Below are 15,219 nucleotides of genomic sequence, written 5' to 3'. Positions count from 1 at the left end.
CAGTGTCTGAAGGGGGCCTATAAGGATGCTGGGGAGGGACTCTTCCTTAGGGACTGTAGTGGTAGGACAAGGGGTAATGGCTTCAGACTTAAACAGGGGAAGTTTAGATCAGATATAAGGAAGAAGTTCTTTACAGTAAGGGTGCTGAGGCGCTGGCACAGGGTGCCCAAGGAAGTTGTGAATGCTCCATCCCTGGAGGTGTTCAAGGCCAGGTTGGACAGAGCCTTGGGCGACATGGTTTAGTGTGAGGTGTCCCTGCCCATGGCAGGGGGGTTGGAACTAGATTATCTTAAGGTCCTTTCCAACCCAAACCATTCTATGGTTCTATGTCAGTCACTCTTCCCTAATCCACCAATGTAACCCCATTATAGAAGGCCACCAAATGTGTTAGGCATGATTTGTCCTTAGTGAAGCCATGTTGGCTGTCATCAATCACGTCTTATTGTCCATGTGCCTTAGCACATGTGCCAGCAGGATGTGCTCTGTGATCTTGCCAGGTACAGAGGCGATAACTTTGTTTCCTTAAAGTCTGTGTTTGGGAGTCATTTTGCTGCACGAGTATTGTAGCTTTTCCTTTAAGAAAATAAATTTTAGGTCTCCTTATCTTCTCCCTCCCTTTTTAATTTTTTGGCATTGATTTACTTGTAGTCTCTTGTAATTTCTATTTTTGGCTTGTATATTTTTACTCTTATAGTTGTGTGTATAGGTGAGATGCAGGGTCTGTTTTAATAAGGGAGAAATGGTGTCATTTTGCTTAGGTTTGTGTCCAGATGGATCAAAGTATTGAAAAATTAGGGGAAGAGAATTATTTTGCATTGCATTTCAGTAGATTGAGAAGCCAATGTACTACTGATTTTTCAGTATCACCTTTATCCTTTCACTTCTCCATGATCTGTACAGTGTATTTTCATCCTTTCCTTTGTGGCTGTTTTCTTCTCAGCAGCGCTTCTTATGCTTTTGATCTCTGCCACTCTGGCAGGTTGTGTCTCAGGAGAAAATGATGAATACACCATCACCATGATGCTTGCATAGCGAATCAAGGAAAAGTAATAGAGGAGATGCTCTTTGCTTTAAATAATTCCCATTTTTCTATAGTGTAGGGGAGAGAGCAAGGGAAGTGGTGTGTGCATTGTGATGGAGAAGTTGATTCTCCTGGATACTGTTTTTCACTGTGCCACTGACTGTGCAAATCCAGCGTGCAGAAAATAGAAGTTGTTTCAGGGCAAACCAGAGGTTTGCCTTTCAGTGTGTAAGAAATAGCGTCATTAGACAGCTTAGCTGAGTAGGAGTATTTATTTGCTTTGGAGTAGTGATGATTGTGAAATGTTTGGAAACCTCATGAAAAGAAACAGAAGCGGGACATTGTGAAATAGGCTGCTCTTGGCCAGTCGAGGCTCTGAGACATTCTGGATTGTAGTTTAAAGGAAGTTTTGCATAATCCTTTATCATTCTGATTCTGCCTGGGCTTTTCTTCATGGCAGATCACGTAAATTCTGCTTGTGCTGGTTTATTCAGAATGCTGCTGTGCACACACTGATTTATTCATGGTTTTCAAGGTTCAACCGTTCAAGGGCCTGATTGTTGTGTTGTGTTCCCTCCTGGCTTTCTCTGAAACATATTACAGTCTATTAAGTTTCATCCGGCTGTTTTGAACTGGTGGAGGTGGGATAACATCCGCTTTAGCATATTTACGTATGTGTCATCAGGAGAAGATGGAAAGAAAGGAGCAAGTGGGAGATGCAGTGAGGCATCTGCTATGGAGGTACCTGCTGCCTTCTGAAACAGATCCCAAATCAAGATCTGTAAGAGAAAACAAACAGTTGTGCAGTACTATTCACTTTATTAAGAAAGATTATTGGCAGGGGGGGAATTTTTGTCTTCTCTCACTATCTCTATTCACTCTGGACTTTAATTCTTTGCTGCTGATATTTTCCCCTCTCCAGGGCCTTCCTAGATTGCCCTGTAATATCAGTGATAAGTGCTGCAAGAGTAAGACTGGAGAAGAATAAACCAAAACAAAGGAATTTTCTCCTGTCCCTGAGCTGCACTTTGCCTTACCCTCAATTATGTTCAGATGTCTGTTTTCCTGTGGCAGAGACATCTACAGTTTGCATTACAAAGGGAAACTATGAACCAAGTAGCAAAGAGAAGTTTATTAGACCTTTTGTTCTTTAGTGTTGCAGGAGGTAGTCTTTTGGGAGAGATGATCTTCAGATCACAAGTCTATGAAACAGGCTCTTACACATGGAGCAAAAGGCAGTGAATTTTACCTTTTAACCCCATATCCTTGAGATCTGCAAGAGGAAATAAACAGCTGGCTTTCTCACAAGGAAATACTTATTGAGCTGCATGTCAGCAAATGTGCTGGAGTTGTTTGGCCAAAACATGGGATCAGGTTACTCTGTTTTTATGGCATGTTGGTAAAATTTCTTTTTGTCCACAGCAAGACTTATTGTGCAGAAAGGGCTGTTTGCGGCCTTACCCAGCTGTAGGTAACACCTTCATCTGTTAGTCTTGGTGCAAACACCCCCAACTTCAACCTTTCATCAGGGACTGTAGTGATAGGACATGAGGTACTGGATTCGAACTTGAACAGGGGAGATTTAGGCTGGATATAAGGAAGAAGCTCTTCCCTGTGAGGGTGCTGAGGCGCTGGCACAGGGTGCCCGGAGAAGCTGTGGCTGCCCCATCCCTGGCAGTGTTCAAGGCCAGGTTGGACACAGGGGCTTGGAGCAACCTGCTCTAGTGGAAGGTGTCGCTGCCCGTGGCAGGGGTTGGAACTGGACGAGCTTTAAGGTCCCTTCAACACAATCCCCCTGGGATTCTATGATTCTATTCTATGATTCTGTGATCCATTCTATGATTCTAACTTCTATAGCAAAAGCTTTTGGAAAGAATCTTCGAGTGTTATTCTTCGAGTGCACCACTGTCTCCTGTTGCATTTGAACAGCAAAATTCAGGTCACAAAAAAGTGCTTTACAGGCGATGTGAATGGGCTGCTGTGGAGAGCTGTGAGTGTTTTCTTTGGGGATGGAAACTCATTTATCCTGTCCTAGGGAACTGTCTTCAACTGCATTTCCTTTTGGTTCTGAATAGCTGTGAGAAGAGGAAAAGTAAGTTCTTTTCAAGGGGGGAGAATTCTTTACATTGTTGGTTTTCAGTCAGTGGTGTCCCCGGATATTCAGAAGTTGCAGAGCACAAAACCAGGCTTGGCAGCTTTCCCAAGCCTTTCTGGAGCTGCCTTTGGTTCCCTGCATGAAATGCTCCTCCCTGGGATTTGAAGTCTCCCCTGTTTGTCAAAAAGCTTCAACTTTGCCTCTGAAAGTAGGGCTGAGACTGGGGAAAGATGATTCTGTATGAGGAAATAAGAGCTGATATGACTAGTTGGTGGTAGACAACGTGCTTTGCTTAGATGAGGGCTTTTAAGAGTATAAATTCAATAGACTTCAAATTTATGCCTGCTCTTATGTCTTTTGTATGAGGGAGGAATCGACTTCTTTCTTTTGTTGTTGTCAGGCTTCTGTTAAGAGGAATAAACATTCCATTTCATATACAAACTATTCTGTACAATAGGTAAACAGGTAATAGTTACTCTTTTCAGGAGACATTTAGTCTCCTTGTAAACTTGCTCCAATTCTTTTGGCAATCCATTATATCAATCTGTACTGTGTCCAGTGTCGAATATTGTGAACAGTCTTGTCCAACATCCTTGCTTCTCTCTGCCAGCCCTGGAGAACTAAAAGGCTGGAGCAGCTCGCAGAACCTGAAAGGGTGTAAAGAAACAGCCAGAGGCATCCAGAAGTGTGAAGCAATGAGTGAGGTGGGAATAGCGAGTGTGAGAGCCTTTAGGATAGAAAAGAAATGTGCATGCGATGAGTCAGATGGAGCTTTGTAAAAGAGCGGGTGGTGCAAAGATGATAGAATCACAGCATGGTTTGTGTTGGAAGGGAGCTTAAAGCTCCTCCAGTTCCAACTCCCTGCCACAGGCAGAGACACCTTCCACTAGATTAGGTTGCTCCAAGCCCTGTCCAGCCTCGTCTTGAGTATATTTCCAGGGATGAAATACTTTTAATCCACATTTATGTTTCATAAGAGCCGTATCGATTACTTCAGGGTTTTCTGTTTGCATTTCTTTCTGCAGCCATTCCTTCTTCTAGACCAGAGTTGTGCACTTGATAGCCTCTCTGTCCTGATTTGTCTGCATTCCTTGGTCAGTGACGTGGCTGTTGTAGTGCAGATAATTAAGCCAATCAAGAGGGCTTAATAAACAGGTCCCTAAAGAATGTGGTTTTCTCTTCTTGAGATGGTCTTGAGGGTTCTTACATCTTTGGGACTGGGGTTTTTCTGAGAGGTGGTTGACTATCCATGGTCACAATGTCCAGACATTTTCTTTGGAGTATTTAAGGAGTTCTGTTAAAGAAAAACAGTCTGATAACACTGCTCTATGAAAATTATGATTACTCAGATTCATTTTACTTCAAACAGATGCACATAAATACCTTCAGTTTAAACTGTTTTATTAATACTGGTGCATTTACTATTGTTGCTTCGCTCCCTTTTATTTCTCTTCTAACATTGTGTTATTTTTCTTCTTTTCCAGTGGTCTTATTGTTCCTGAGAAAGACAGCAATGAAACGGTACCAGAAGTTGTAGCTACTTCTGGATATGCTCTTCTGCATTTCTTCAGTGATGCTGCTTATAATTTAACGGGGTTTAACATCACGTATAAGTAAGTAGTCCCGCTTCAAAGTGATGCTGCGGGTTGAGTAAAAGGATGTTTCCTCTTTTCTCGGTTCTATCCTGAAATAAGCAATTGCCGTTGAAGCATGTCATTATGAGCAGATATTTAGACTTAGATTTGTATCTTTATTATAGCCTTGCAGCAGCTAATAACTGTAATGTGCTCAACATTACCTTCAGTTGTCGATTGTAAGCGTGGGCAAATGTTTGCTCTGAAAGGCATCATGTTATTTATTTTATGTTATTACCTGTGTTCGGTCGTATTCAGTCAGCCAGAATTGATGTATATTGTGCACGTGGGTGTTCTTATGCATTCTGCATACATACTTCTGCACAAACACACCTTTGCCTAAGCACACACGTTTCACTTGGAATACTGGCCTGTGCCTGCTGTCGAAGATCCTCAAGTGGTTTTCTTTGGGATGCTCTTTCTTATTCAATCCTTGGATTGAATCACTTAATGTGGCTTCTCTTTTGTCGTGTTCTTTGGTTCATATATTAAATGTTATAGGCGGGTTCTTCTGTTTAGCATCGTAGAATAGTTAGGGTTGGAAAGCACCTTAAGATCATCTAGTTCCAACGCCCCTGCCATGGGCAGGGAACCCACGCCTTCAAAGGAGACATGGGTTCCTAACATATATTTAATCCTCATTGATAAGCTTTTATAAATGATTCTAGGGTATTCCCTAATTTATTGTCTGCTTTTGGGAAGGTTTCGTTTTGAATTAAATGATCTCAGTGTGAACATACTGGTGGAGATGGAGATTCCTGCTTCTGGTGGGGATCATTTGCTTTGAATTTTCTGCTCCTACATATACAAATTATGCTTGTGCTGCTGTGGGAGACTTGGATTTGGGTGTAACTTGCAGAAGTTCTCACCTCTTTCACAAAAAAAATCCTTGGTCACAATGGCCATTGTGCAAAAATTGAATGCTCTCCTTAAAATGAGGGTTTTGAATACCAGTCTTGGTGCTTTCATCCTTGTAAGCACATAAATATACAGTGGATTCTTATCCTTTGAAAAATGTGGGGCATCCAGCACCCTTCCAGCTCCCGAAGGAAATGAGCCTCGCAAAGTTGCTTGAATAGCCGCTGAAGCTGTAGCATTGTCACAGTCTACTGATCCCATAAACCATGTCACCATCTACTGCCCGCTGTCTGTATTGCACCGTTACGGTACAAGGGAGACGGTCTCTTAGGGAATAACGTGCCCGTTATAAGTTCCTTTAAGATATTCTTTTATTTCGTTAACTTTTCATCTTATTGATTCTTTCAAACAATCTTCAAGTACTGTTTTTTTTCTGATTTTTTTTGTTCTATGTGTTCTGGTCTTAAGGTTTCCTAATATTTCTGCAGAGAGTAGATAAATGGGAGTATCTATTTCTTTTCAGTTTCATAGAATCCCAGACTGGTTTGGGTTGGAAGGGAGCTTAAAGCTCATCCAGTTCCAAACCCCTGCCACGGGCAGGGACACCTTCCACTAGAGCAGGTTGCTTCAAGCCCCTGTGTCCAACCTGGCCTTGAACACTGCCAGGGATGGGGCAGCCACAGCTTCTCTGGGAAAAGTCTGTGCCAGCGCCTCAGCACCCTCACAGGGAAGAGCTTCTGCCTCAGAGCTCATCTCAATCTCCCCTCTGGCAGGTTAAAGCCATTCCCCTTGGCCTGTCCCTACAGGCCCTTGTCCAAAGCCCCTCTCCAGGTTTCCTGGAGCCCCTTCAGGCACTGGAGCTGCTCTAAGGTGTCCCCTTGAGGAGCCTTCTCTTCTCCAGGCTGCCCCAGCCCAGCTCTCTCAGCCTGGCTCCAGAGCAGAGCTGCTCCAGCCCTCGCAGCAGCTCCGGGGCCTCCTCTGGCCTCGCTCCAGCAGCTCCACGTCCCTCTTGTGCTGTTGCCCCAGAGCTGGATCAGGACTGCAGGGGGGGTCTCCCCGGAGCGCAGCAGAGGGGCAGGATCCCCTCCCTGAGCTGCTGCTCACGCTCTGGGGTGCAGCCCAGCACACGGGGGGGTTCTGGGCTCAAGCGCTCACTGAAGCCGGGTCATGGGGAGCTTCTCGTTGGCCAACACCTCGAAGTCCTTCTCTTGAGGGCTGCTCCATCCAGTCTTCCCCAGCCTGTGTTTGTGCTTGGGATTGCTCCGACCCATGTGAAGGACCTTGTTGAACTTCATGAAGTTTAACAGTCTTTATAGTTATTACTGGACATAGGTACTCAACAAACACTAGTGAAATTATGGTGTTGGAGCCAGTGACTTCACTTGTCGCATGACAGTGAGGATATTGGGTAGTAATCCCCATCTGTGAGTTATACTGATTGATGCACTGTCAAAAACTGGAATTTGGAAATGAATAGGATCTCTGAATTTGGATCTTCACCAAGGATGTGTCTGGTGTTGCCCAGCTACATTACAGACACTATATAATTAGAAATGATTCAAAACAGGCCCATCTTTGGCTTCGGATTCATCTCAAGTGTGTTCCCTTGCTAAGCAGATTCCAGAATAGCACCTAATTGTGTGTAGTTTAAGTATAAATTGTGTAGACACCACAAAAGCCTTATGCACTGATTAAACTCCTCGCTTACTGTTGGGTGTTTTAAGGCAATTCATTTGCATTACAAATGGCTAGAAATATTGATACTTGTTTCAGAGGAGTTGTGAGTTTAACTCATTGAGTAGCTTTATAGATGATGGGCAATAAATCTCTATAGGTCCATGACATCAGGTTTAGATGAGCAGCTCTTATGGGTTTGCATGTTAACACACAGCTGTATTAACTTCTATATTATATTCATTAATAAGAGGTACAGCTTGGGAATCTGTTTCATTACTGACAAACCTCCTTTCCCTGATGTTTGCAGTTTCAATATGTGTCCCAATAATTGCTCTGGCCGAGGGGAGTGCAAGCTCAATAACAGCAGCAATGCTCTGGAATGTGAATGTGCCAAATACTGGAAGGGAGAAGCCTGTGATATTCCCTACTGCACAGATGACTGTGGGGCACCCGAGAGAGGACATTGCAACTTCAATGATACAAAGGCATGTTTGTGCTCTTCGGGCTGGCAAGGTGAGTCTCCTGATCAATATTAGATGCCTTTTCTATGTTTTTCCAGTTTAATTGGGAGTATTTGAGAGTGTTCTGCTGGACATGTATTAGCATTTTGCTAGAAGCAGAGTATCTCAGTTTTTATACTGAAAGATCATACTTGATTTGTATCAAATGCTTTTAAAAGCGACTAGTACAGGTTGGTACTTTTAAAAGTACCAACCTGTTGTGTGTGGACATCAGATAAAAGCTTTAAACCTTGTTCCTGTGTACCTAAAGCAGATTTGAGCCTGGTACCAATATTAACCTGTTTGAACACACAAAAAGCCTTTTCATATCAGCTGTGCTGGTCAGCCGTGTCTTAGCGACGGTTTGGACCAAACCTATATATTCCTTTTGCAAAGATATACTGATATGCATGAATTAGCCTTATGTGAAATGCAGTCAGCTTCAGCACTGGCAGCACCTCCTACCACCACTGAGCTGTGCTGCAGAAACTGGCAGTGTGTTAGGCACTGTGGAAAGAATCCAGGTTACCAAAACGAGCATCATGAGGAGAATGCACCCGGCACTGAGGTTAGCACGTCTGCCTCTCGGATGTAAAACCAGCCACAAGTGTACTTCAGGGCTTGTGCTCAGCTGGAAGACCACATCTCCTTATCATAGAATCACAGACTGGTTTGGGATGGAAGGAACCTTAAAGCTCATCTCTCTGCCAGCCCTGGAAAACTAAAAGGCTGGAGGATCTCACAGAACATGGAAGGCTGTAAAGAAACAGCCAGAGGCATCCAGAAGTGTGAAGCAATGAGTGAGGTGGGAATAGTGAGTGTGAGAGCCTTTAGGATAGAAAAGAAATGTGGATGCGATGAGTCAGATGGAGCTTTATAAAAGAGTGGGTGGCGGGAAGATCATAGAATGGTTTGTGTTGGAAGGGAGCTTAAAGCTCATCCAGTTCCAAGCCCCTGCCATGGGCAGGGACACCTTCCACTAGAGCAGGTTGCTCCAAGCCCCTGTGTCCAACCTGGCCTTGAACACTGCCAGGGATGGGGCAGCCACAGCTTCTCTGGGCACCCTGTTGCAACCCAGCGCCTCAGCACCCTCACAGGGAAGAGCTTCTGCCTCAGAGCTCATCTCAATCTCTCCTCTGGCAGGTTAAAGCCATTCCCCTTGGCCTGTCCCTCCAGGCTCTTGTCCAAAGCCCCTCTCCAGGTTTCCTGCAGCCCCTTTAGGCACTGGAGCTGCTCTAAGGTGTCCCCTTGAGGAGCCTTCTCTTCTCCAGGCTGCCCCAGCCCAGCTCTCTCAGCCTGGCTCCAGAGCAGAGCTGCTCCAGCTCTCGTAGCATCTCCATGGCCCTCCTTTTATGCAGTGTGGTATCTCCTGGTGCTTTTTTGGAGCCTGGTTGTTCACTAACAGCATGGGCAGTTCACAGGGAACTGTGAAGGGAAGCCTGGCAGTGAGGAAGGTGCTTTTAAGAGCAGCAGAAATACAGTTAAAAATAAGAAGTGGTCAATTCATGACTGGGAAGGAGAGGAATGAAAAGAGGAGAAGATAGTTATAGACTTTTGGGTTTTTACAGCATGCTGCTGAGCAGCTCTTCTGAAGCTTTTGCAAGGTGTGTTGGGGCTTTTGTGGGAACATGGTAGGTAGGAAAGTGCTGAAGATACCCAATTAGTGTGGAGTGGGAAAAGATCTACACCATGCCCTCCTGTAATCACAGGAGGGGAGAACTGAGCAATATTACCTGTTTGTCACCTCTGGTGCAGGGTATTGACCTCTAACTAAATATAGGCTTTGGTCAGGAATTAACTTAATTTGAAAACCTTATTTTCCCAGGTCCTGGCTGTTCAATCCCTGTTCCTGCAAACCAGTCGTTTTGGACCCGGGAGGAATATTCTCTTCCCAAACTTCCAAGAGCATCTCACAAAACAGTCATCCATGACAATAAAATGTGGATTGTTGGAGGCTATGTCTTCAATCATTCTGACTCTCAGAAGGTTTTAGCGTGAGTATAAACCTAGATAATAAAGTCTAAGTAGAGGAACTCAGATATGAGGATTATTTTTAGGAGATGCCATCTGACATGCTGTGCTTTAGCCTACGCTTTATCTCCAGGGGAAAACAGCCCTAATAAAAACTTGGATTCACGTTTGAGGTGTGGGAAAACGATGCTAAAGGGTGCTAATTTTGGAAGAGAAAAGGTATAAAGTTCCTGATGTTCAGTGAATCTTTGATTCATCCTCTTCTGACAGCATTTAACTATTCACTGTGGATTTCTAGGCTGGCTCCTAAATTATGTCTGGCCTTGTATTCAAAGAGGGTAGTTTTGCCTCAGTGTTATTAGCCCTTCCTTATATCTGTATGGCTTGTCCTTGGTTCCTTGATTAATACACACTGATTACTGTGGATGTTTATCCATAATGGATGGGATAGCAAACAGGGAGTGGCATTTAGGATGATGACATTTATGCAACTAGGAGATTTAACAGTAACTAAGACAGCAAATTATATTTGTGTACCTCATGGAAATCCCTCTTTATATTTAAAACCAAACAACCCAAATAGAAAAAGCCCCAATATTTCACTTTCCTCTTGAGCTTGATGGTATTTGTGCAGATTTAGGCAGAAGCTGGATTTTTTTATCAAGGGTACCTGCATACCTCACTTCAGTGGTCCTAAGTGTGAGCTGTGTGTCCTGTACTCACATCCAAAGGTTATAGTTCCTTTAGGGGAAGTTAAAGAGGACCTAAAATGCACCCTTAGTTGTAGAATTACATCCACAATGCACTCTTAGTTGCTGATTACATCCACAATTTACTCTTTCAAAGTCATGCCTGATGTTTCAGTATATACCCTGTGGCTTCATTGAATGCTCTCTCAGAGGTGATTTTATCTTCCAAGGCTGTCAGCCTGGCAAGCATAGTTCATTCTTTTATCTCAAAAGCCACAGGCCATTTTCAGGGCAGAGGGTTTATCTTGTTTCAAGTTCACAGGAAAAATACACTTGAATGACAAAGGCATAATTAAAAAGTGCTTTTTAAACAGGGGCAGGTTTTATTTAATCAAGTAGTTGGAACTTATCTGAGCTTAGTGTAAAGTTGTTCTGCTCTTCTGGGTGGACCATGTGGTGTAAGTTAAGTAAGTTAAGTCATAGCTTAATAGACAATGCATTAGCATTCCCACAAGCAGTCATTTTCTCAACTTGAATACTTCTCAGAAGATGAATTCAATTTGTATTATACAGGTATGATCTGATTTCTGAAGAGTGGCTTCCACTGGCCAACACCGTGAACTCAGTAGAGATGAGATACGGTCATTCCCTGGCATTACATGAGGTAAGTTGGGAGCTGCAACCTCACTTCCCAGCTGATTTTCCCTTCTTCTGCCCACCCCTTTACACAGATCAGTTTTGCTTTGGGAGAAGCATTTCACATTCAAAGGCTTGTCCATGGTTAGCCCCATGTATACTTGTACTCCAGGAGTCCCTAGGCTGGTATCTGAGGAATTCTGTAGTGCTTTTGCTGTGTGTTGCTTCTTTGCCCTTTTCTCAGAGATTTTAAGGCTGACCGAGGTCAGTGAGTCCATTATTTCCTTCTTACTGCCTGTGCTTACAAGACATGCCTCATGGTTAGAGTCTGCTGGAGTTAATCTGGTTCCCCATCTGCCGTTTGGGTAGACTACATAAATATGTTCATGAGCTCTTGTCCAAGGCACCAAAGCAGAGCTGGTGAATTAGGAAGTTTTGGAGCCTGCTCTGCTTCTGCATTAGACCCGTGAATCTGTTATTCCAGCATCTGAAACAACAAGTGGATTTGACTGTTTCTTACCTCATTTCTCACCTGCATGCCTTGCTGTGTGTGCAGGCCATGTGAGAGCAGGATGGCAAGGTCTTTGAGAAGGAAATGAGCTAATCCTTTAGTGACCTTTGGGTTTGAAATGTTAATTAGCTCATCACACTGCAAGCCTATGTAGAGCATAATTACAAACACTTGAAATAGCTCCACACAGCACTGCTCACAAACAGAACACTTGAACAACCTGTGAGGATGGAATTCCCTAGCTGCAAGGGCTCAATGCACAATCTCCCAATAACTATTCAAAAGCAGGGTATGATGAGTGGTTTATCATCAGTGGTGGGCAGTAGTTCTCAGGAATTGGCCAAGAAGCACCAGCTATAGTAGAGAATTTCCCTTTCCAAGGTTACCACCTTGTCAATAGGGAAACAAGGGTCCACTAGACACTTTGGTGGGTTCATGATGAATTCTGAGATGCCTGGAGAATTCCACAAAGGAAACGGAATAAAGTCTTGAAACTTAGCTCTTACAAGATGATTAATAAAACCCTGCCTAACTATCCTGGCTCCTTTCTTTCCAATGAGTCCTCATTTTTTGTCAGGGCACTAACTTGGACTTGGAAGACAAAGTGCTTCCAGTGTACAGACACAGGCGTTTCCATCATAACTGCGTTTCTTACCAGCTATCTTCTGCTGTTTGCATTTGGAAGCTGTGGGAGGGATTCAGCTTGCTTATTAGATCACCTAACTTCAGGTGCCTAACTGTGGGTGCCTTTGGGAGCCTCTGAGCTCCATTTATAGTGAAAACAGACCTAGTCAGGACAGGTAGTGAAATCCAAAGAGCAAGTCAGCTCGCCCCAGGGTAGGCACACCTTCCCTGCTTTTGATCAGTTGAATTGTTCTCCAGGTTCCACTACATAGTCTGTATCAGCAATAGTGTGGCAGCAGGGCCAGGGCAGTGATTGTCCCCCTGTGCTGGGCACTGGTGAGGCTGCACCTCGAATCCTGTGTCAGTTCTGGGCCCCTCACTACAGGAGAGACATTGAGGTGCTGGAGCGGGGCCAGAGAAGGGCACCGGAGCTGGTGCAGGGCCTGGAGCACAAGTGTGATGAGGAATGGCTGAGGGACCTGGGGGGCTTAGTCTGGAGAAGAGAAGGCTCAGGGGGGACCTTCTCGCTCTCTGCAACTGCCTGACAGGAGGATGGAGCCAGGAGGGGGCTGGTCTCTGCTCCCAAGGAACAAGGGATGGGACAAGAGGAAACGGCCTCAAGCTGCTCCAGGGGAGGTTTAGATGGAGCTGAGGAACAATTCCTTCCCCAAAGGGTGCTCAGGCATTGGAACAGGCTGCCCAGGGCAGTGGTGGAGAAAAACTTAGACCGAGAGAAGATAAAATAGAACAACTTAATTACTTGTGTATTAGCTGTTTCCTTAATGCCAAACTCACTGCCCTGATTTTAAATCTACCTTCTTTCAGGATGATATCTACATGTACGGTGGAAAAATAGATGCGACGGGGAACGTGACCAGCCAGCTGTGGGTGTTCCACATTCCCACCCAGACCTGGGCTCAAGTGACTCCGCAAGCCAAGGAGCAGTACGCGGTTGTTGGCCACTCAGCTCACATTGTCACCGGGCCAGGCGACAGCGCGGTCATGCTTGTCATCTTTGGGCACTGTCCTCTTTATGGGTATATCAGCAACGTCCAGGAGTACAACCTGAGTGAGTGGGGCCCTGTCACGGATTCAGTCTCTCTTATAAGAGAGAAGGAGCAAGATGTTTATTGATATAAAACAGTGATTTAACAAAGTTTGATATTAAATGCAACAGTGATTTAACAAAATTCAATGGGAAGTAAATATGCAGCTCAGCTCCTGTTGAGTTATGAGGTTCAGAAAGGACCCCCTTGTGTTCTAAACTTCTTCTCAGAGAGGTACAGCTGGATCCAGAGTTAGTCCTGACTTGCTCAGTGGTTTATGTCTAAAGGATTTAGACTTTTAGATTGTTTTACCTAGAGAGGGCATGTACTGATAGGACAAGGGGAATGGCTTTAACCTGCCAGAGGGGAGATTGAGATGAGCTCTTAGGCAGAAGTTCTTCCCTATGGGGGTGGTGAAGTGCTGGCACAGGGTGCCCAGAGAAGCTGTGGCTGCCCCATCCCTGGCAGTGTTCAAGTGCTGAACCTGTTACCCATGTCCTCAGTAGTGAATGTTTAGGGGAACAGGCAATGAATTTCTGTCAATGATCAATGTCCCATATCATTGATCATCCCTATATCTCTGGGAATCGTCCAGACTCTGATTTTAGGATCTGCAGTTTTCTAGTATCACCAGTAGATAAGTGTAGGAAGCTCTCCAGACGAACTGAGCTTCTGTCTAACTTGGCTGCTCTGAAATGTCACTCTGGAGGCATGTCCCTTGCTCCACTGGTGCAAGAGAGCATAGTTAAGCAGAGGACATTCCCAACGGGAATGTATTGGTTATTGCCAGAAATAATGGCCTTATCTGCCCTTTGGACCTGTTATCCCTGTCGTTTGGTCATCCTGATCCAGAGGATCTACTGGAGCCTGGTTCACTGGTGTCCACTTGAGCGAGTTTTCTTCCTCTGGAGAAAACCAGGATGTGTGGGGCAGTGATTTGGTTTACCCATATGTGACCTTGCAGACTATTCAATTCCTTTGCCTTTTGTGTGCCCGATCTACCCTGGAGTTGGGAAGCCTGAGTGAGGGTTTCATTCTGCACTTGCTCCAGAGATTTGATGTATAATTTGACATTTTTGTTTCGGTTGCCATTATATTATGTCTAGAGTGCTTCAAACCAATGTTATTTTAGTGAGTGAGATATAGGACCATTAATCACATATTAGTTTTTAACTGCAGTGTTCTTCACAGTCATACTTGGCTTCAGTGCTGTCTGCTTTTATATATATATAGATATAAAATAAAAAGTGCTCTTGGGTACTATTCCAAATCAAGCCATTTTCATGTCATTGAAATATATTATTTTTGCCTTTTTATCTCGCATTTTTACTTAGCTTGTCTGAAAAGAATGTAATAAACGACTGTAGAAGAGATATTTCTGCTCTAATTAAAGATACTTGACAATACTTCTTGACAACAAACTCCTTGAAGGAGGATATTTCTGGGTATGAAGCGATAGAGACAGTGTCTAGATCTGAGTCAAGGGAAAACCCAGTTTGTTCCACCATGAGATTTGTTGATAAGTTCTTATTAATGGAGATGAATTAACCATGTTCTATCACCTTTTTCATTTCTCAGCCACAAATACCTGGAGCATTTTACAGACAAGTGGAGCTTTGGTGCAAGGAGGGTATGGTCACAGTAGTGTTTATGACACACATACAAGATCCATTTATATCCATGGAGGTTACAAAGCATTCAGTGCCAACAAATACAGGCTAGCAGATGACTTGTACAAATATGAAGTTGATACCCGTATGTGGTAAGTAGTGCTCCTTCCTGTATGCACCCATCATTTGTGTTTGTCATGGATAAGAGGATGGATTATTGGATAAGGGTCAGTAGCACAGTTACCTGCATTCGAGACAGATACTGTGCTCTTGTATCTGGGATTTTTATGTCCCTTTATGAATAGGGAATCATATAATCACATATAATCAAGGCTGTGAATGAGCCG

At 44.1% G+C, this 15,219-nt stretch overlaps 1 protein-coding gene across 1 annotated transcript in view; it reads left to right on the top strand.

Annotated features, from left to right (window-relative positions):
• Positions 1-15,219, top strand: part of ATRN (attractin) — a 173,195-nt gene that overhangs the window by 49,456 nt on the left and 108,520 nt on the right. Inside the window, 6 exon segments of the mRNA XM_030491484.1 lie at positions 4,601-4,729; positions 7,593-7,798; positions 9,611-9,779; positions 11,019-11,109; positions 13,042-13,285; positions 14,841-15,024. Coding sequence (XP_030347344.1) covers positions 4,601-4,729; positions 7,593-7,798; positions 9,611-9,779; positions 11,019-11,109; positions 13,042-13,285; positions 14,841-15,024 — 1,023 coding nt within the window.

Source organism: Strigops habroptila, chromosome 7 (assembly GCF_004027225.2).
Source record: "Strigops habroptila isolate Jane chromosome 7, bStrHab1.2.pri, whole genome shotgun sequence".
Taxonomy (NCBI): domain Eukaryota; kingdom Metazoa; phylum Chordata; class Aves; order Psittaciformes; family Psittacidae; genus Strigops; species Strigops habroptila.
Note: the sequence above shows the minus strand (reverse complement) of the source record. Positions and strands in the feature narration are given on the sequence as shown.